The following is a 20,421-nucleotide window of genomic DNA, read 5'->3' as shown; positions in this document are numbered from 1 at the left end:
TTAAATGAAAGGAGAAATATAAATGGAAATCGTTAACAATTTCAAGACTAAAGAAAGTTAAGAACATTCGTTCCTGCGAATTTAAAATAATCTTAAGATTTAATAAAAGTGATAAAAATCGGTTGTGAGAATCTGAAACCAGCTCGAGATTAAAAGAAAGTAAGAAAATTGAATGGTTATAGTCTGACCTTTGACAGTGACCCCTTGGCGCGAATGAGGCTGTAGATCGCGAATCCTGGAATACACAGGATTGAGGACAGTGCAATGGACCACCCGATGATGGAGGCTCCCACCGGGTAGACGTAACCGTCGTACGTGAGGGGTGTGTAGTTCACCAGACCAAACACCATGATGAACTGAGAACAGTCGTTGTTATCAAACAGCTTTTCTGCAGCATGTTTGCACCAGTTATGTCAGATAAAGCGTCATAATAACGGAAGATGTCAATAATAATAATAATATATTTAAATTAAATAAAATTAAAATAGAATCATAAAAATATAATTTAAGAATATATAATCTGTGTTGTCGCAATGATTTTCCTTGAACCAAATGCGTTGCTATGATTGTTGCAGAACTGAAGGTAGAAGCAATCAAATAAACAGAAACAAGTTTGGAATACACAATTCCTGTGGCAATTCCTCTTTTGCTCATTGATTTCTTTGCTCTTTTTGACCTTTGAACTCTCTGTGTTGCCCTTGTTTCAACATTCCCGTCAAATCTTATCTCAAGAGTAAAAAGCTTAAAAACGATACGAAGAACTCCGTTGGAGGAAACAGAATAACAAATCGCAGGAGAAAGAAGCAAAAGATAACAGAAAGAAATGAAGGTGGAAAAAGAGAAACTTCGCCGTCTGCGGTGACTTACCAACAGAAACAGGGGCGCCAGAAACTTCCAGCAGATATACCAGTACCACCCAGGCTTGTGGCCAAGCATCGCCTCCAAGTCCTCGGTGAAGCGGTCGAGTCCTGCATGAGGACCATAGTGGAAACTTGTGTATAATGGGTCAGATATGCCTTTGTTTTTGTTGTCAGTGACAAATTACTCTAATTAATAAAAATTTTTTTAAAGTTGGTCAAATCAACTATCACGTGTTTTATGTTGCTTATAGTTTTAAAAAACTTCAAACCTTGTTCTTTATAATTTTTTTATTATTCAAAATTTGTGTTAATCACTCACCGTATGCCCATGAAATGGCGAGAGTTTCAAAGAAGACAGCGAAGAGAATGGAGTAGCCAGCCGCGAACTTGTCCATGAGAGTCACCACGTAGAGGCCACCCTACAACAAAATATTATTGTTATTTCTTTTCTTCCCATACTAAATCATCTGTTTCATATCTTCACCATCACCAAACTTTCACTTTCCACCATCACCAGCAGAACCGTTGTCGCCATCATCTTAAAAACATTAAAGCATTTATCGTTACGCTTCTAGAAAGAAAAAAAAAGGGACTAGAATTTTTTTTTTTTTTTACAGAGAAGCAAATTACCTCTGCGCAGCTTGCCAAACCGACGATGAAGTAGAGGCTAAAGAGGACAGCTACGAAGATCTCACGATGACTCCGCAACCATGGAAACTCGTCGGCCATGGCTGTGATGATGGCCTCTGACCCTCCAAACTGTGCCAAGACAGAGGTCATGTCATCAACATATCTTGTCAGCGGCTTCACAACAACATAGTCACCGTACATGAATGGAAGTAAAATAATTTGGCCCAGTCCCTGCAAAATCACTTTAGAGGGACGCCGTCTGTCCGAAGTAAAGGCTCTTTGTCACCTCACGAGAAATGGATGGGTCAGGTGACACTCGGTACCTAGTCTGGTTCAAATCCGTGATCTGACTCTTCACTGGCCGTGCGATTTTTCCAACTTCAGATTAATCTGAAAGCAGTCTACTTGTGGATTTCGAGTAATACAAACTCGAGTTCCTACGTAGATGTGTTTCTCGAAGAGTACATATACCGTAAATGAAGTGTTATATATATATTTGAGTGTTTTGAAGGCACTCATTTTCGTGTTGTCTTAATCTAATCGTACAAAAACATTATGATATAAGGTCTCTCTGATCATCCAGTTAATACAGTATAAAATTTTTCTCGCTAAGTCGAAGCTAGTATTATTTCGATATTTTCCGATCTCCTTTGCTAAATAGATACCCACCTTTTGCCGGTAATTTGAATACTTGTTACCAAAATTCGATAGTGTGGGGGAAAAGCGTCATTAAAAGGGAGTTCATAATCCTTTCACATCAGCCATTCGCCTTGTGACAACATCTGGAAACACTAATCAAGCAAATGTCGATCAAGAACAAAATTAAAGAGAGGGGAAACGTTTGCACTACGTGGAGAGTCATGTCTGGTGAGGATTTTCATCTGCGTGCCATGCCGTGCGCACTGGAAAAGATTCCTATCACAATATGGCAGGAGATATTCAAGGGGAGTAACTTGCAGAGAGGAAAAAAAAGTTTGTTTGTTCCTTCCTCCTGGACCCGGAGAGCTCGCGACTGTGTTATGACAGCGATAACTTGATACTCAAGTGGCCAGTCGCAATAAACGAATTAATAGCGTTCTCCGTTACATTTTTTACCAGGCAGAAATGAAGACTATTTGTCCAGCTGATTGGTAGAGCAGGCAGGCTGAGACATAGTCTCCCTTCTAGTCGTAATCCTTCCAAGAAACAAGTCAACATATTAAATGGGTTCTCATTGTCAAAGGGATAGTTTGACGTACGGACAGCTCAGCATTACGTCCTTGTCATCGATCTTCCAAAAGAAGAACCCACCCTCACTCACCCTTACTCACCCACCTTCACTCACCCTCCCCACCCCTAACAGATCGATGTTTTCCACTAACACCAACGTCGCCCCTCTTTGCGACTGTGTCTCGCAGCCATGTTTGGGCTCCCCAACCCCAACGTCCATGTCGCCATTGTCCGGTACCGGAAGTCGGCCGAGACCAGGGAATCGATTGGAGCGGCCCGCGAAAGCGCCATCTATGTGTAAATAGCAAACGAGAAAGCGCTTGTTCAGAACGTGTGGCTGGCAGTTGCTAAAAAAAAAAAAATAAATAAAAATAAATATCCTGAAAACTTTAGCGACGCAGACACCAGTTCCTGATAAGTGGGTACCAGGCAAAAACGAGGCTGACATTTGACCTGCTGATGCAAGAGCTGAACTCAGAACAATCATCGTCCTCATCTACCAATCAGTCCTTCATCCGATCGCTAACCGATAAGTGCAAAGTGCCTCTAGCAAATTTCAGAATTGAGAATACCTTTTCCTCATCATTTTTCCGGCCATTGATCTGAAACTAAAGGACTGGCTGGCTCTGCTTGATTCATTCATAAGACAGTCTCAGAAATCACTTTCCACTGTATTTTCGTAAATTTTTCAAAACATTCAAGCGTTGCATTCTTTTTGTTTTCTTGAACTGCAACAGATTTTTTTATTTCAGAACTAAGGAGTAAGTTTCAAGCTGTTCATGTTTCATTAAGGTTTACATGTGGTAAGATGGCTGCGTGGTGACCAGATCTAGACAGAAGGTTTGCACAGAGATACAATGGCGGCAATGAGTGATCCAGGTAACAGGCCTATCCAGTAATGTGAAAACTGAAAGAAGTTGTGCGGAAATAATCTCATCAGGGTTTGAGTTCAAGGGTAATATTTGGTTTTAGACATTAGAGTTAGGTTACATGGCTTTACTTGGGATGTTGGGTTCGGTTAGAAGGACAATATTTAACTCTAGTTTGATTTAGAAAGCTTTGGTTTTAGACATTAAGTTTAGGTTAATATTTGGCTTGAGATGTTTGTTTTGTTTGTATTGGTTTACAGACGAGTTTGATGACAGTTTATATTTACTGTTAGAAGAATTTTACAGACATTTGATTTCATAAACTTTCGTGCGTGCGTGCGTATTTTTATGTGTCTCTATTACAAATAAGTAATTTTTCCACTATTGTTATTTCTATTAATCTCTAATTCAGTCACTCAAGGTATGATATGAAATGATAAAAAATGGACAAAGTAGAAAAACCTGATAGCTTTTGAATTGTTTAACTATTGGCTTTCAATGAAAACCATTGAACAAAAGAAGACCTTGTTTATTCTAGCAATTGGGTATTGTTTGGCGTAAGTGTGTGTGTAAGGTCCTCCATTTCCTCCGTGACCCCTTCCCACCCCCGTGGTCTGTCACGGGCAGTCAGGTGCAGATATTATATACAGACGCCAATGAGGAAAATCAAAACAACTTACATCGGCCTCGGGCCAACAAAGTCGATGGCAAGCTTTACTGCTGCGGAAATGTCTCTAATGGAGTCCCAAGTGCCTTTCTGAGTCAGAATCCAAAAGCCGATCCATATTTTCCATTTTATCGTCTTCCCAACCAACTCCCTTCCCCCCCCCTACCCCACCTTCCTGGATCAGTAAGACTTGCTGAATTCTTCATTTCTTTCCGACAGTTCTCGACATCTTGCGTCGGCTGTCTGTTGGCAGGACCTGACATTAGCCGAGGAACAACCAGCCAGCGAGAGAAGATTTTCGTAGAAGTGACAGGACGGGCGGTTGATATGGGGATGAAGAGAACTAATGAACCGAAAGTAAGGAACGAGACAGAGACTTCTTTAAAAAAGAATGAAAAAAAGAAAGAAGGAAAAAAAAAATAACGGAATGAACGAACGAACGAACAAACGAACGAACGAGCATAGGTGAGACGTGGAAGAAGAGAGGGGTTAAGTAGGAGAAAAAAGGGACCAGAAATAGGATGTCCGAGGAATAATATATACATCAATGCAAAGGTAAACCAAAGAACGCTCAGCTTCATGTGTCCCATTTTAGTCCTTGTGTTCACGTTTTATATTATATTCTAATGTTACCTTTTTGCAGACACAAATTTCCTAAAATGGAAAGAAGTTTTGTATTTGTATCGTGTTAATACATAAGCATTTACCTACCGAGCTGTCGAGACCTAACGTTAGTAACATTAGGAAGAAGATGATTGCCCAGAACGTCGCCCCTGGAAGAGTGGAGATGGCTTCTGGGTAGACAACGAAGACTAGTCCCGGACCTGCGGACACAAATCTTGACAGTCAATCTTTGCAGTCCTACCTGGTCGGCCAACACTGACAGACATTTGGACAGTCGTTTCCCCCCTTTCCTCCCCAACTCTGCAATAAGGTTTTATTATTTATTGACAGACAGGATAGAATATCTGGGGGCGTCTGTTGGCTGCTTGTTTTGAAGACAACTTAATATCCTCTAGAATCTGTTTCAACACCCTAGCGGCCTCCTCCATGAGAATTTCGTCGGTACGGAGGTTTTGTCGAAAAGAGGTTGAGGAAAGATGAGTCTGATGAAGGTTTAGGTAGAGGAGGGTTGAGACATTTGTAAGGGGTCAGACAGAAGGCGTATTTGAAGATAACAGAATGTTGACCTGTTAAAATCATTTGTACAGAACTCCCCTTCATTCCTCAAGTTACTGGAGTTTCACTATCAAAAGGAGGAGTTTGCAAAATAACAGACTATTGTCAGCAGATTACTATCAATTTGAAGACAGAAAAGAGAGGAAGGCGGGACATACAAGAGAATACCACACACGTTCCCTCCCTCTTTACAAAGAAACAAAAGCAAAACCAACCTTCAGTGGCTACTTTTGAAATGTCTTTGTTTGCGCGATGTGCCATGTACCCCAGGATCATGAAGATGATGAAACCAGAGAAGAAGCTTGTGAGGCAGTTGATGGCACTTGTTATCAAAGCGTCTCTGAAACAGTTGTCAAAATAGAGGCTTGTACTTTACTGGAAAATAAGGTTTATTCTAAAGAAATTGTTACATCGGTTATTAAGGAATATTATGACAAATAAAATCTATGCCTTGAAATTAAACCCTACATTCAATTAGTAAATAAAGTCAATGCTTCATTTGTAAGATCTTTAGACTTTTGGTAGATAATGTGTACATTTCCGCCATTCTTAGTGTTTAAGAGATAACTAAGACCTATGTTTCATTAATAAATGGCCTACGATCCATTGATTAACACGGTATGTACCCCGCTGGTAAATAAAGTATATACCTTATTTGTAAATAGTGTAGATTTCATCAGTAAACAAGGTATCTATAGGTAAATAAGGTTCATTCTTTAGCAGTAAATCCGGAGAACCAGCGATGTTTCAAAGAGTATTTCTTCTTTTGTCTTCCATTAGTTTTTCACTCATCAACTTGAATGTCGTCACGGTCATCTTCTCCATTGTCTTTCTCCTTTCCTGAATTGTGAGTGTGTGTTTTACTTCTGAGTAAAATGCACTTTTATTTTACAATATTGGTGTTGATATTAACGAAGATAACTACCAACTCCTGTAAACAGGACATAAAGTTCACCCAAACAGAACGCACTTCAATGAATATCATCGACACATTTCTCACCCGCTTCCCCATAAATATTACCAGTGATCAGTAGTCGACATGTGGGATAAGAACCTCCGCAGTTCCAATGGGAAGCTTTCTCTTCTCCATTTGATTGTTCTGCATTATCGTTTGAAATCCGTCTCCGAGACGGGTCTAGAGTCTTGGACGGTTATAAACATAAGACTGCAACTCGTCTTTTTTGAGACACCATTTCAGCCAGTGACTGAAAGACCTCTCGGACATTCCAGAGCACGCGCCTGCTCGAAGGCTGATTTAGTCCCTCCATCCGACAGGCAATGGCTCCGCCATCTGAAAATTTGCTCCTTCTTCGACGAACATTCGTCACTTTTCTGTGCTCCATTAATCACAGGCGGGAGCACAGTGTGCGCTCACTCCGCTCTAGGCTGGAGAAAACATTCAACAATTTTCACCTTCTTCATGTCGTCTTGGACTTTTGGGATGACAAAAAGTTTATGCTCTCAGTTTGTCACAATGCAAAACCATGTGACGGGATGTTTCTTCTATATACATAAAAAGTTGCCTATTTCATGTGCAGAATTGTTAAAGAGCTAATTAAAGTTTTCTCAACAGGTGGTGGGAGAATGATGGCAAAAGGAAATAAACAACATTAAACAAACATACAAACACCACACACACACACATATTTGAACCAGCGTCCACCTACAAACAAGAAATAAAATCTCTTGACTCTGGCTGTGATCGCTGCCTGGGTCAGATTAAAAACACAGTAATTCCAGAAGTTCTAACTCTGAATTGTTTAAATTTTTTTAGTTTACACGACCCCTTTTCGATTCGCAAACAGGACAACCATTCCCTTTTCTAAACCACCTCTAAAATTTATTCACCCATCCGTTTCCACAGACATGCGACCATTTATTCATTCGTCCTTTCTAACCCACATTCACTATTAAATGGAAAACGAAAAACTAGGCAGAGAGCTAAACTAGCCTCAGAAGTTCCACAGTCATGGAGACCGTTAACAAAACCCTTAAAAAACAAATAAAAATCCAAGCTGAAATATCCTCTAGTCCCATCTCTAACCCCTCGGCACGTCGGGGGTAATAACTCTCGGACTATAGATGATCCTTACCTCCCCACGCTTACCTGTAAACATTATTATGGAAAGGATTGTAGCTGGAGAAAGCGAGCAGAACGCCGAAGCCAGGGCCCAACGAGAAGAACACCTGATGGGCAGCGTCAATCCAGACCTGTGCACAGAAAGCAATGACGTCAGGGCGGAAATTGAAATCATTCCCTACTATTAGTTGTCCCTTTCTCCTCACAGTGCAACACTGTCACCCATTCTTAGTTTTATTTTACGGCCAAAGTGAACACCATCGATCCATAATTAAGCCCTCGGGACCGCCATTTTGTTGGTGGGGTTGCTGAGCCCAGGAAGTTGTACGCCGCTCATTAAATGACGGTTATGGGCGCGTTAACCTGCGCCGTCATCTATACGATGTTCACGGTAACTGCACTTGACAGCAGACAGCGGTTCCGTCGTGAGGAGATGATACTTTCTCCATTATTTATGATGACAAGCGGCTGGAAATGCCAGAATGGTTTTTCGACCTTTGACTTCTTGATGGCATGCAGCATCGATTCTTTAATGATTCTTGTGAATATACCTGGCAAGCGAATACCAAACGCTGCCTTCTTACCTGTTTACGTCCACGGGAGATATTTATTTAGGTGTTCCTACAGGACTTATTTGTGAGTATAGAAGGAAGTAAGACCGGAAAAATAGAAGAGTTGAAAAGGGATTTTACCAAAGGATTTGGGCACTCTCTCTGTGTGTCTCTCTCTCACACACATACACTCCTAACAAACATACACACACACAAACCGAATACACACTCCCCTCCAGAAATAATCCCTACCCTATATATTTTTGTTGCTTGGCGCTGTCACCAGACCCTCCCTTGTGTTGGAATTGCCATCAAGTCTCCTAACGACCATAAGGGAGATAATGAGGCTATATTGTGGCGAATTACCAGCCACTTAAGCGGTGAATTTTCTCGAAACAACCTATTAACTTTGAAACAGATCATCAAGAAAGCAAAGGTCAGGACAGGGAGGATGATACGTGTAGCTGGCAACTGTCAACGTAGGTAGTGGCGATGATGATCTACTTCCACAGCAGACAACAGACTGCAAGTGACAGTTACACCAGGTAAACATCTCTCGAGACTACACTTAGATACTGTGACTGCAAAGCTGGTCTCGCGGTAAATACTGTGTTTGAAAGGTCCAACGGAGTCAAATATAAAAGCTCAAAGTTTCTGGTAGCTTCATACGAAATACAACTAGTTTCGTTTAGTCATAAACATGTTTAATAACTTTTTAAAATTATTTGTATTTACAAGATGCAACTAAATTCTAACAACTGACGTCACCAAAGACTTGAGCCAATCCGAGAATTTCGAGGATATGCAAATAGATAATTACTCAATTAGCCAGCTGACTTTTGAATGTTGCAGAAAATCTCGATTTCCCTCCCCCCCCCCCCCAAAAAAAAAAAAAAAAAAACAAAAAAAAAACCCCAAAAAACACCAAAAACTCCAGGTAAGAACTGTAATATTCAAAATCATTTATTTATTGGACAGATTTTGTCGCTCAGATTAACGGAATTTTTATAATGTAATAAATTAATTCATTTATTTAGTCCACTACGAGTCCTTCTCAGACGGATAGATTACCGAACTGGGTGGCGAGAGTTTACCAATGCTACACTTCATCGATTAGCTCCTCTACGACCGGAAGGTAGGTCAGTTAAGACAACCAGAACGGTAACCGACTGACCGTGCAAGTAATAGTTGACGACCTATTTGTCTCTATATGTCGACATATCACACATGTAATGGCAGGTGACTCATATCAACACAGATCGGTTTTTATAAAGGTGACATAAGTCAAAGGATGTGTGAAACTTGATGTACTACTCCTAGTATAATCGTTCGTCGTCGATTGGCTGAATGGCGTTGTACCGTGATGAACTGTGAAAAATCTAAGCCGACTTCGATTTCGGTGAGCAGGTGAAAAGTCTCGATAGAGATTTGACACCAAACCCACCTTCACTTCCCTCCGCCTCCATCCCGCTCAACCACACTCCCTGGCTACCTCCGGCCTTCGCTGTTATGTCGATTCTCCCACCCCACCCTACTCAACCCCACCCCCGCCCAGCGACACTTCTGTGGTCAATGAAGCGGTGCAACGATTGTGGTTTTTCATCAGCCGTAGTAACCTGCTTAGTCACGCTTCACTTGCGCTTGTCATTCTCTCTGTCTTCGACTGCAAGCACCCTCCGCGCCCTCCCTGCCTCCCTAACGAACATGCGCACACCTCGTCTGGCGCTTCATCCCACCCTGTCATTACAGGGGAAGGGCAGAGGTCCCACACACCACGACGGGTGTTGGTTGCCGCTTACAGCTAAATAGGACTCTAGGGATGATGATGATGGATGATGATGATGATGAGGAGGAGGAGGAGGAGGAGGAGGAGGAGGAGGAGGATTGTCGTAGTTGTCTTTGCATTAGTGTTGTCATGGTTAGACTGACGCTTGCCTTATCGCGTTATCGTGTTTTTTTAAATTAAACACAGACAAAAAACTGCACACCTGCACGCGGACACACACACAAACAGTGAATAATGGAAGATTTCGATACATCGCATACATATTTATAGCATCGTGATCAAGCGTGACCGTGTCTGTCCACAAGGCTAAACCTTTTTTTGAAGAAAGGAGATATGTTTACGGTTTTCGCAGCTTTTAAGGCCCCTTTAAAATGTCAAGCAGACTTTATTACGTAGCCTTGAAACCCTTTTCTAGAGATGGATTAGAGTGTCATCGCTCGGCCTGGCGAGAACACTTGCAGCCCTAGCTCTGTTATGAGAAACCATCAAGCTCCATTGTAATCTCCCATGAATGAATTCCTTTCTAACAAGATGAAAACGTCGATGTGTTGAAGTCATTAGTAACCGATATGAACAATGCACTGTTCTCATGAATCCAGTTACCTAAAGCAAGAATTTAAAAAGGATTTTAATCAAAATGAACAAAACGAGAACCATAGTCGTGCATAGGAAATGAAATACACTCACCGCAGGAGGATCTCTTCAAGATGAAGATGAATTAAATGTTAAAAATAGCTTGTTCGCGAGTTTGTGATACCTAAGGAAGTAGACTGTGATTATTTTTGGATAAAGTTCTCACCTCTGAGTTCTGAAGACGAGCGAATGACGGAAGCAGGTAATATTTTACGCCCTCGGCAGCACCAGGGAGGGTTGCCCCCCGGAAGAGCAGGATGAGGAGGACGACGTAGGGGAAGAGGGCGGTGAACCACACGACCTGGCGACACAGTTCAGGTACATGTGCACGTATAAGGCAGCAGATGGATGATAAAAATAGGAGGCCGATGGAAGTAGTAAGGTGAGGGAAGATGGAAGAAGGAAGTAGAAGTAGAAAGTAGAGGGAAGCATGGAAGTAAGAAGCAGATGAATGCAAGATGGAAGAAGGAAGTAGAAGTAGAAAGTAGAGGGAAGCATGTAAGTAAGAAGCAGATGAATGTAAGATGTAGACGGAAATAAGAATAGACAAAAGTCGACGAAAGTACTGGTAGAAGTCAAAACAAAGGGACGGTGAATGGGGGAAGGGGACGTAATAGCTCAAAAGAGAGAGAGAAAGAGAGAGCTATGAAAATATAAGAGGCAGGACTGTGAAAAGAGAGGAGTATGCAGACAACGATGAGAAACAAACCCTTGACTGACAGACATGTACGCAAGAGAAGATACAAACTGTCAAAGAGACGAAGAAAGGACAGAAAGAGAGATGTAGGAATAACAAGGACAGGAATGGGGAAGAGGACCGAGTGCAGAAAGAGCGAGAGCAAGAACGATATGGCAGATAATAATGTAGGAGGATGGACAGAGGAGAGAAGAGGAAAAGATAGAAAGGAGGGACCCGTCAAGAAAAAGAGAGAGGGGGAAGATAGAGTGAGAAGGAAATAGAGGACGGGGAGGAGAAAAGGAGAATAAACTAGAGGAGGCGTGTATCGAGGGGATGAAATGGGAGAGAACCTTTCCTGATGTGTGAATTCCTTTCCAGAGGCTGAAGTAGCAGATGAGATAAACGCCCAGCAGACAAAGGACGAGTTGCCACTTGATTTTGCCCACTTCAAATATACCATCACTTTTATGCAAGGACAACATTCCGCGCCTGTAAGACATACAGCCATGACGTCACTTCCTCTTACTACTGCTCGGCCGCTTGATTTTATTTATATAAATAAACATTTTGATGAAACATATACATACACCTTGAAAAAAAATACACACTTTATACATATATACGTGTATGATATATATAAATATATATAATTTCGTGTAGTTTTATGTAGAAAAATAAGAAAATGTAAGCAAATACATTAAAAATCTAAAGGTATGCCATTTGATGTAACTGTATTTAAATAAATATATTTCCAAAATTCTCTTACTCACCGTTACTTTATTTTCAAGTTATATTTCATCAACTTCCTGAACTAACCCCTGACTCACCACTCTTTGTGTCCCTCAAATGAATAAAGCATGTACTAGCTTCTTCAAACACTTCCGCAGAAACGCAGTTAAAAGACAAATAAAGAAAAAAAAACATAACAACAAGTCAGTTCTAGTAATTTAAAAGCCCTGTAGACTACTTGTCAATAAAGGCAAACCCTTGTAAACCATTGTTTCTAAATATAATGCTTCTGAGAGCCAGGTCAAGGGGGCAGTAAGCCTCGTAATCAAGTAAACAGACTCAAACACAAGCCCTCGGACCCTGCCAGCCACTGGAAACAATAGAGAAACACTTCAGCCACCCACCACCAAGATTCGAAGGCCGCAGTCTCACATTCTCACATTGTTCTCATCCCTCCAGCAGACTTTACAGTTGGATTCCCTGGTGCCTACCAGTGGGTGAGCGTTGTTAGGAGACTATCGTCGTTAATAGCCTGATAGTCCGAATTAACACGTGCGTGAAATATAATGAAGCGAGGGAACTAGAAATGCTAATAAGTCTGTTTTCCTTCAAGCAAGCGGAAAATTTGACATCAGAACATTTACTTCAGGTTTTTCTCCATGTGGAAAATAGCGTTGTTATTATTGTTATTGTTATCATCCTCATCCTCATCATCATCATCGATGATGTAGGCATTGTATGCCGATTGTTGTCTTCAAAATGAAGCAGCGTTGAGCGGTGCAAACTTTGTCACAAAAGCCGTTAAAATTTTGCAGAAATATTTATTTTATTTCTTGCATGTTTGTTACAACTGATAGTCACATTTTCGACTTATAATGCGTCTTTTTTTTTTTTTTTTTTTTTTGAGGGTTAACAGGTATTAAGCGTCGACATTAATAAGATGTCTTAAAGTGGAACCTTATTTAAGTTGAGAAGGAGGAATTGGTATTTTATACTCAGGCTATATCACGGCAAAGCAGCCAGCCCTGTAAACAAATGCCACACTCAGAGAAAGAACAGCGTGTCCGAGACAAGATGTGAACCCAGGACAGCAAATCCTCACTATATTGATAACAGGCGCTAGCCGATGAGCCAGCGGACCGTCCCTAAAACTTTTGGGTATTCTCATCCACTTTAAAAAAAACTATTATCTCAGCATTCACACAAATATTAGTGCCCCACATGTTGAAAGCAACTAGCTTGCACGTGCATGACGTCAGACTAGTGCAGATGTCCGCTGTACGCCATACATTTGTACTTTTAACCAATTTCAAAATGAAAAAAATCATTGATTTTAGCACGCGCACGTAGTTTTTTCCAGCGGAAAAACAACTCAAGTGCAGGTTTGTTGAAGGAACAATGCTTACAGACGGCAAAATGCCTCATTACACGTGTGCCACAAAAATCTTTTCCCGACCGAATGTGGAATGATCCGAAATCGGACCTGGATCCCCATTCAAACCCTTTAGCACATCAATGTGCCAATCAACAAAAAGATTTGAATTACATAGTCTGCTCGTTGCTGACTCCGTTTTTTTTTTTTTTTTTTCTTTTTGGGGGGATGGAGAGACTAAAAGCTGGCCGGTGAAATATGAAACACGATGCATTGAAACCTGCCTTCGCAGCACGTGGGCTCGTGCCGGCCCGGTGGTCGGGTGCGGGGACGGGTATAGTAAATACCTTCCGACCAATTAAACAGCGGCGCGTCGTGCCAAGCTTCACTGACGCCTGCTGTAGGCCCCTCTTAATGATCAATGAAGCCTTGGCGGGCACTTCCCAATTTATTATTTCTTTTTTCATTTCATCGCCATGGTTCCTCGAGTGCGTGAAAAATGAGTTCCTGCGTTATTCACAGTTCCAGAAGCCATGCCTGTCATCTTGGAAGCAGCTGCTAATACACTCGTCAAAGTTCGACAGGCTGTGGTCGAGCAGACGACTCGTGCACTGGGTTTGGGCAAACTCCATTAGGCTGCTTACGACGGTAATAAATACTCAGCCTGAGTACTTCTCTGTCCTGGGCTTGTAGTTATGAAAGCCTGTTTCACGCAGCCTTTAACCCTACCCTGAAGTTCTGATGGGCTAACCGGTGTTCGCTTACTCGGGTGGGTCTCCCTAAATCATTTTTTCCAGCCGGTAAGTTATCGGAGGTGACCCTTTCTGGTGATCTTTCTCTCATCTATGGTAAATATGGCAGAGATTGTAACTGATTTCGTTCAACCGAAGCCAACACTGAATTATTCGAACTAACAAATATAATGGTACTGAACTGTTCGATAATTTTTTTTTCATTGAGTTCATAATCTGAGAGTAGCAGGTGCTAAATAAAAGTAAAGGTAAACTTTGTTGTTTTCTCCGCTGGTCGTTGTTTTCGAATGAAATTTTGATTTTTGTCATCTAACGCGTGCACGAGGAACAATGTTTGGTCAGACTGAATAAATTTTACTTTCCGTAGCTTCTTGCTTTTTTTCTATTTTCTTTTTCTTTTTAATGTTTCTCTTTTCAGCTGTTTCATGCCACACCCTCTAACCCTTTTCAAGAATTCCCGCTATAACGGTCGGTTAGGTAAGGTAACCTTCCTAGTGGCTCATGAATCGGGATTTAGTCTGTCTGTCGGGATAACTTAACCAGGTAGTTTCTTACCCAGGTTGGAGCACTTTCACCCAAAGGTAAATCACCCGTGTTCACGAATACGAGTCTTGCGGAATGTATCAGAAACCTGGTCTAAACTCAGCGGAGGCAACTCTAAGCCGCTGAACTGAATTCTTATATTACCAGATTGTCCTTAGTTAAATTAAGATGACAAGGACTTAGTAAGCTCGATTGTACAGCAGTAGGTAGCTGGTGTGAACTCTCCTCAGGCCTCGATAAAAAGAAAACTTCTCCCCTACAGCCCACCAACAGCTGTCCAGATCCCATAGATAGAGAGATTGAAACAGCAATAAATAAAAAATACGTTTCTTTAAAGTTTTGACGAAAACACACACATACACACATACACGTACGCGCATGCACGCGAAAGAAAGGAGAATTTTCACGCATGAAGCAGACTGTCGCATCGGTTTCATCGGTTTGCTTTGTTTTCTCTACTAATTACCTAAAATTACTCTTTCAGCAAGAGCAGGAAACCGTGAAAGTGGCGAAGAACTTCTCTTTGAATTAAATGGCTCTGTCTCCATGTTAATAAAGATGAAATCGTGAATCTCCTACAGACGCCCACAGTCACACACAAACTAAGCCACGAATATCACCTGATTCCCCGATTTTCAACTTTCAACAAGCGCTCCGCTGTAAGAAACCTGCTAAAAGCTGATTGGATGTTGCCGTAGGTCACCGACTTTGATGACATACCCTTATTGCTGGCAGATTTACTACAAACCACACTGTGTGTTCATGTTTACTAGTAAAGATAAACTTTACTTGGAACCTCCAAACCCTCCACCTCACCCTTAAACGAAAAGTCCTAGAAGCACACTCACTCAAAGTATTCCTGCGCCGAGGACCGGAAGCTGTCCACCTCACTGAAGTTAGCTTTGGTGATGTTGTACGTCACATCCGCTACTCCCACCACCGTGACGTTCACCTGCGTGACGTTTGTGACGTTGGCGTCGATCCTGCCGTCGTGGCACAAGTGTGTGTTCCAGTCGTTGTCGCAGGAGGTCCAGGGCAGGTCGGTGGTAAAGGAAGCGAAGAAGAAGTGGAGGCACCAGGCGATGACAACGTTGTAGAAGAAGTCTGTGTAGAAGGCGATCAGCACCACGGCCCACCCGATACCTGTTAGAGGACACAAAGCTACGTCACCAACCGGAAGTTCAGTCTGTAGGTAGCGATTTGTCTATCATCCCTTGCTCTGTGAGATTCTAGGAGCATCCGAATTATCACCAAAGGTAATCAACTTCCTGAAAGACGTGTTAGTCAACCACCACTACTGTGTGCGTCAAGAAGGGCGGCAGAGCAAGTGGTTGCATGTAAGGACATGGGTCAAACAAGGAAGTGTAATGTCATCCTTCCTCTTATGGTCATCGACTGTCTAGTGAGAGCGACTGGAGACAAATCAAGAGAAATCCTATAGGGACTGACAACCTGAGTGAAGATTGCGACTTTATGGACGACATTGCTCATTTTCGCAAACTTGAAGGAATATCCCGGAAACGACAGACAGGGTCAACCAGGCCACAAAACGTAGGATCGGGGGGGGGGGGGCTATTACAAATCTGAAAATATACAAATCAAATATATGAGTTCAACTGAACCCAGGACCGAAATGAATGGAAGAGATTCGTTGGTACTTTTATGTTTCAGTCCGATGGTAGGGTAATTTCTGTAGTGTGTGTGTGAGAGAAAAGAGAGAAAACGAAAAGTATGAGAGTGAAAGCCAGAGTCCAAGACAGCATCCAACTAAATGGAGAAGAGATTGAGGAAGTTGACAGTTTCTCCTATCTTGGGTCCAAAATGTCAAACACCGGGGATGCGGAGGTGGAGATTCGAGCCCGACTGGCGAAAGCCAGCCAGGCCTTCGCCTCACTCAGGAGCACATGGAAGTCAAAAAACATCAGCCAGAAGATCAAGCTGAGAATCTTCAAGTCAAATGTGATCAGCACCCTCCTTTACGGATCAGAATCTTGGAAGATGACCAAAACCATCAGTAACAAGCTTGACGTCTTCCAAAACAGATGCCTCAGGCGCATACTTAACATCTTTTGGCCAAACACCATCACCAACGAAGAACTCCACCGAAGAACTGAAACCGAGTCCATCACCACGCAGGTTCAACGAAGGCGTTGGCGATGGATTGGACATGTGCTCCGCCAGCAGACAGCAGACCTTTCCAGAGTCGCCCTACGATGGACTCCAGACGGCCGAAGCAAAAGAGGCCGCCCAAAGGAAACTTGAAGAAGAACAGTGGAAAGGGAGATGAAGGGAAAGGGCTGGACATGGGGTCACCTAGAGCGGGTTTCAGCCGATCGACATCGGTGGCGGACTCTGGTTGAGGCCTTATGTGCAACCTGATGCACGAAGAGGAATAGATAGATAGATAGTGTGTGAGAGAGAGACAGAGAGAGAGAGAATATCGTAGTATGATTTCATTTTTGACAAACAGATGAGACTTCCAGATTCATCTTTCAAATAACTAGACAGAACGCAAGAACAACATTCAGAAACTGATTACAACTGGTCAGGTTTGGTTTAAACAGAAAACAGAAAAAAACCAAATGCTGGCGTCTGCACGCGGCTTTCACATGTTTCGCAACCTTAGAAATCCCTAACCCTGAACTCCTCGAGAACATTTCGGTCGCAATGACGTCTGGGTAGGGTGTTAAAGCATTTTCATCCTTTTTACATTCATGAATGTACTCGTCAGTGTTAGACAGTCAGTTTGTAAGTCTTTTTATGAAAAAATATGGTGATACAATCGCTGATGCAATCCCAGACCCTGACCTGTTACAGCGTTCAGCAGTGCAGAGTGCGCACTTTACGATGGGAGGAGGAATTGGACCGCTTTCACTTGAAAAGTTTTTTTTTAAATCACTCAAAAAAAAAAAAAACGGTTTCCCGTCTACTTTAAGCGGACGTTTTTCACAGACCCTCCCTTAGAGTTCATTGGGCGTGTGACGCGGCATTGACACATTTTCTTACTCAAGGTGCATTCTGCAGCCGTTTCCCCCCTTTCATCTTTCTCTCATTTATCACGTGACTTAAGGGTGGCCTCCCCTGCTGGGGAGCGGCTTCACTGCCGAGACTGACTTACGGTGTGGGGAGACAAACGTGGCTCAGAAGAAACCGCGCGTTTTGAAAGCGACATATTGGTCCGAAAAAGGGGCGAGTAATTCCCAGGAAATGAGGAGTGACGAGCGACCCCTACGGAATTGCGGGCCTTGGCGCGGGTCATTCATTAAGGCAATTCTGGTGACTGTCGCGGAGGAAGATGGCCTACGGTGCCCCGGTCCTCTCCGGCCACTTCACTTTTTACTCCTCCGCCGGAAGTCAGTGCGCGAGGAAAGAAAGAGAGAATAAAAGAGAAAGTGAGAGAAGGAGAAGGCCAATCGATGGAGGCGCTTTCCTTGCTCGACAGAAGCCGGGGGTCGTTACCGTGTATCGCGGTCCCCGTGAAAAGGTGATGTAACGATTTTATGGCGTGGCCGAGCGTCCTCACCGATGGAGGACAAGTGTGAGGTAGACTCGGGACCACGAGTGAAGACCTCAGGATGCGATAGAGGGCGCTGCCAGTGAAAGGCTCTAGATAATGTCCAGATCTATGATCACAAAGAGGCTTAAGGAGAGACAACTCGCTGTGGGAAGGGGGAACGAGTAGTCTCCGCAGGCTCACATCTCGCTTTACCTCGTGCCTGGGATCACGTGCACGTTAACAAAGCGTGGCGTCTACACACTAACTGATGACGTCAACACATCAACTCATGTCGTCGATATACAGCCTGGTGATGTCTATGCACATATATTTAATAATGGATTTATAACAACAACAACAACAACAACAACAACAACAACAAAACAAACAAAACAAACAGGTCTATAAGCAAACTGATGAGATGGGAACAAACGCGCTGCTGATGTCTACTCACAAGTGAACCTGAGTAGGTTGGTGCGTATGTCACTGTGCAAGTCCTCGTCAAGTCAAACCTGACCTTATTAATGTTGTAATAATATAAATAATTTAAAGAGATTATTACGAAAAAGATTGCCGATTTGATAAGCATCAAGACATCACAATAATCAACATTTGTTTTGTCAAATAAAGGAAACACATTCAAAGCCTTTGTACGTTTTATCGAACTGATAAATAAATAAAACAAGCAAGTCTAACGAGTTAGGTTTAAGCGCTGAGAGACAGACACCACCATCTCACCCTTAAAGAGAGGACAGATGTTGGCCCAGCAAGTTATGGCCCCTGTGCGATTGAACTGCCCCAAGGCCAGCTCCATGTAGAAGAGAGGAATGCCTCCCAGCAGCAGCATCATCAGGTAAGGAATCAGGAAAGCGCCTGCAAGTCGCAAACAAAATGTCTTGGCATACCTTGGCTTCTCTAGCTAGTTGTGTTTCTTTTGGACCAGAACAATGTCAGTTGATTATCAAATCTGTATTTACACACAGGAAGGACAATGTCAAAGATAAACACAAATGAAGCATAGGTACCTCCTCCATTTTTATAGCACAGGTAAGGAAATCGCCACACGTTGGCCAGGTCTACGGCAAAGCCAATCACAGAGAGAAGAAAGTCGATCTTCTTGGCCCAAGTCTCTCGGCCATCACCTTCACTTTCTGATGTCCCTCCTGTGTGGGGGAGCATGGTGATCTCCATCTTCTGCCCGTCCTTCAGCATGAGTGTTCTCTCCATGGCCCCATCCAGTTGCTTCTCTGGAACAAACAATAATGAAAAGTAAAATAAGATTTTTAACACCGACACGACAGAGAAGTCACAGACAAACAATGGAGGATGTTCTGACGAGAGAGAGAGAAAGTACGACAATCAAATCGAACATTCAATAGGATTTTCTTCCTGTTGTTGACAGTCTCTTTACACCTGCCTTTTCTAGACCTAATTTTTATGTAACAACATGGTAAGCAGTTAAGTTAATTTAATCCCTTTGCAACGACAGTTACATCAGTCACGTGACTTTGTCTCACCGTCATCACCATCAGAGATATTCGCTGTCACCTTCATGTCATCAGTTCTTTTAAAGGTGTGAGAAACTCGTTTTTCCTAAGTTGGTTGGTGGAAGCAGCGACATCAACCACACATTCGTTGGTGGAAGCAGCGACATCAACCACACAGCTGACAAAGGCGGAGACGACGACAGTTTCCCCGGCACTGACAGCCCGGGTATGTACCCGAGAACCTCCCCGGCAAAGACATGACGCAGACGGCAGAAATCACACACGTATGCGCGCTACATACAGCTTTCAACTCGATAAACAAAGTTCACGAATCCATAAAACAACAAGCACAGAACAAAACCGTTTAGTGCAGCCGGCTTGGGGGGGGGGAGAGGTGAGGGGTTGGGGTGGAGGATGGTAGGAAGAGAGAAGAGCGGATAATGAGGGAGAAGAGTGTTGCTTGAATGACATTTGCCGACAAACGGCAAGGCGACAATAAAGTAAAAACCATCCTCCAGGGCACGCTCTCTTCATCGAAGAAATCGTTGTCAGAGTAACATACGACCAGCGCCACATTGATTGAGTCCGAGCTACCTGCAGCTCCACAGTCACAAGAGCTGTTTGTCTGTTGGAGATGAGAACCTCCACAGGTGAAAGGTGTACCACAAGCAAACACCCCCTCTTCTTCTTTTTCTTCAAAAATAAAAAATAAAAAACTTACGAGGGCTTTTGGGGGGAAAAAATGTAGCAATAATCTCCTTTTTCAAACTCCCCCAGCGTCCAGGAGATATTTCGTTATAAACCTGTGGAGTGGATTTATCCTTTAAAATGTTTAGTTTAGTAAAGGATAATCTATCACAGTTACTCAGCCAACAACTTTTCAATTTTTCATTTTGAAA

At 42.7% G+C, this 20,421-nt stretch overlaps 1 protein-coding gene across 5 annotated transcripts in view; it reads right to left on the bottom strand.

The window, feature by feature from the left end:
* LOC112561268 (sodium-dependent dopamine transporter-like) overlaps positions 1-20,421 on the bottom strand; it is a 56,468-nt gene that overhangs the window by 4,476 nt on the left and 31,571 nt on the right. For all 5 annotated transcript variants that reach the window (XM_025233642.1, XM_025233641.1, XM_025233640.1 and 2 more), the window contains 12 exons: positions 19,061-19,282; positions 18,774-18,908; positions 15,388-15,682; positions 11,494-11,632; positions 10,631-10,765; positions 7,522-7,625; positions 5,630-5,754; positions 4,947-5,059; positions 1,491-1,619; positions 1,180-1,279; positions 868-968; positions 189-356 (listed from right to left, as the gene is read on the bottom strand). In XM_025233642.1, coding sequence (XP_025089427.1) covers positions 189-356; positions 868-968; positions 1,180-1,279; positions 1,491-1,619; positions 4,947-5,059; positions 5,630-5,754; positions 7,522-7,625; positions 10,631-10,765; positions 11,494-11,632; positions 15,388-15,682; positions 18,774-18,908; positions 19,061-19,282 — 1,766 coding nt within the window. The remainder of the gene's footprint in view (positions 1-188; positions 357-867; positions 969-1,179; positions 1,280-1,490; positions 1,620-4,946; positions 5,060-5,629; positions 5,755-7,521; positions 7,626-10,630; positions 10,766-11,493; positions 11,633-15,387; positions 15,683-18,773; positions 18,909-19,060; positions 19,283-20,421) is intronic.

Source organism: Pomacea canaliculata, linkage group LG4, assembly GCF_003073045.1.
Source record: "Pomacea canaliculata isolate SZHN2017 linkage group LG4, ASM307304v1, whole genome shotgun sequence".
Taxonomy (NCBI): domain Eukaryota; kingdom Metazoa; phylum Mollusca; class Gastropoda; order Architaenioglossa; family Ampullariidae; genus Pomacea; species Pomacea canaliculata.
This window is presented reverse-complemented; position numbering and strand designations above follow the sequence as displayed.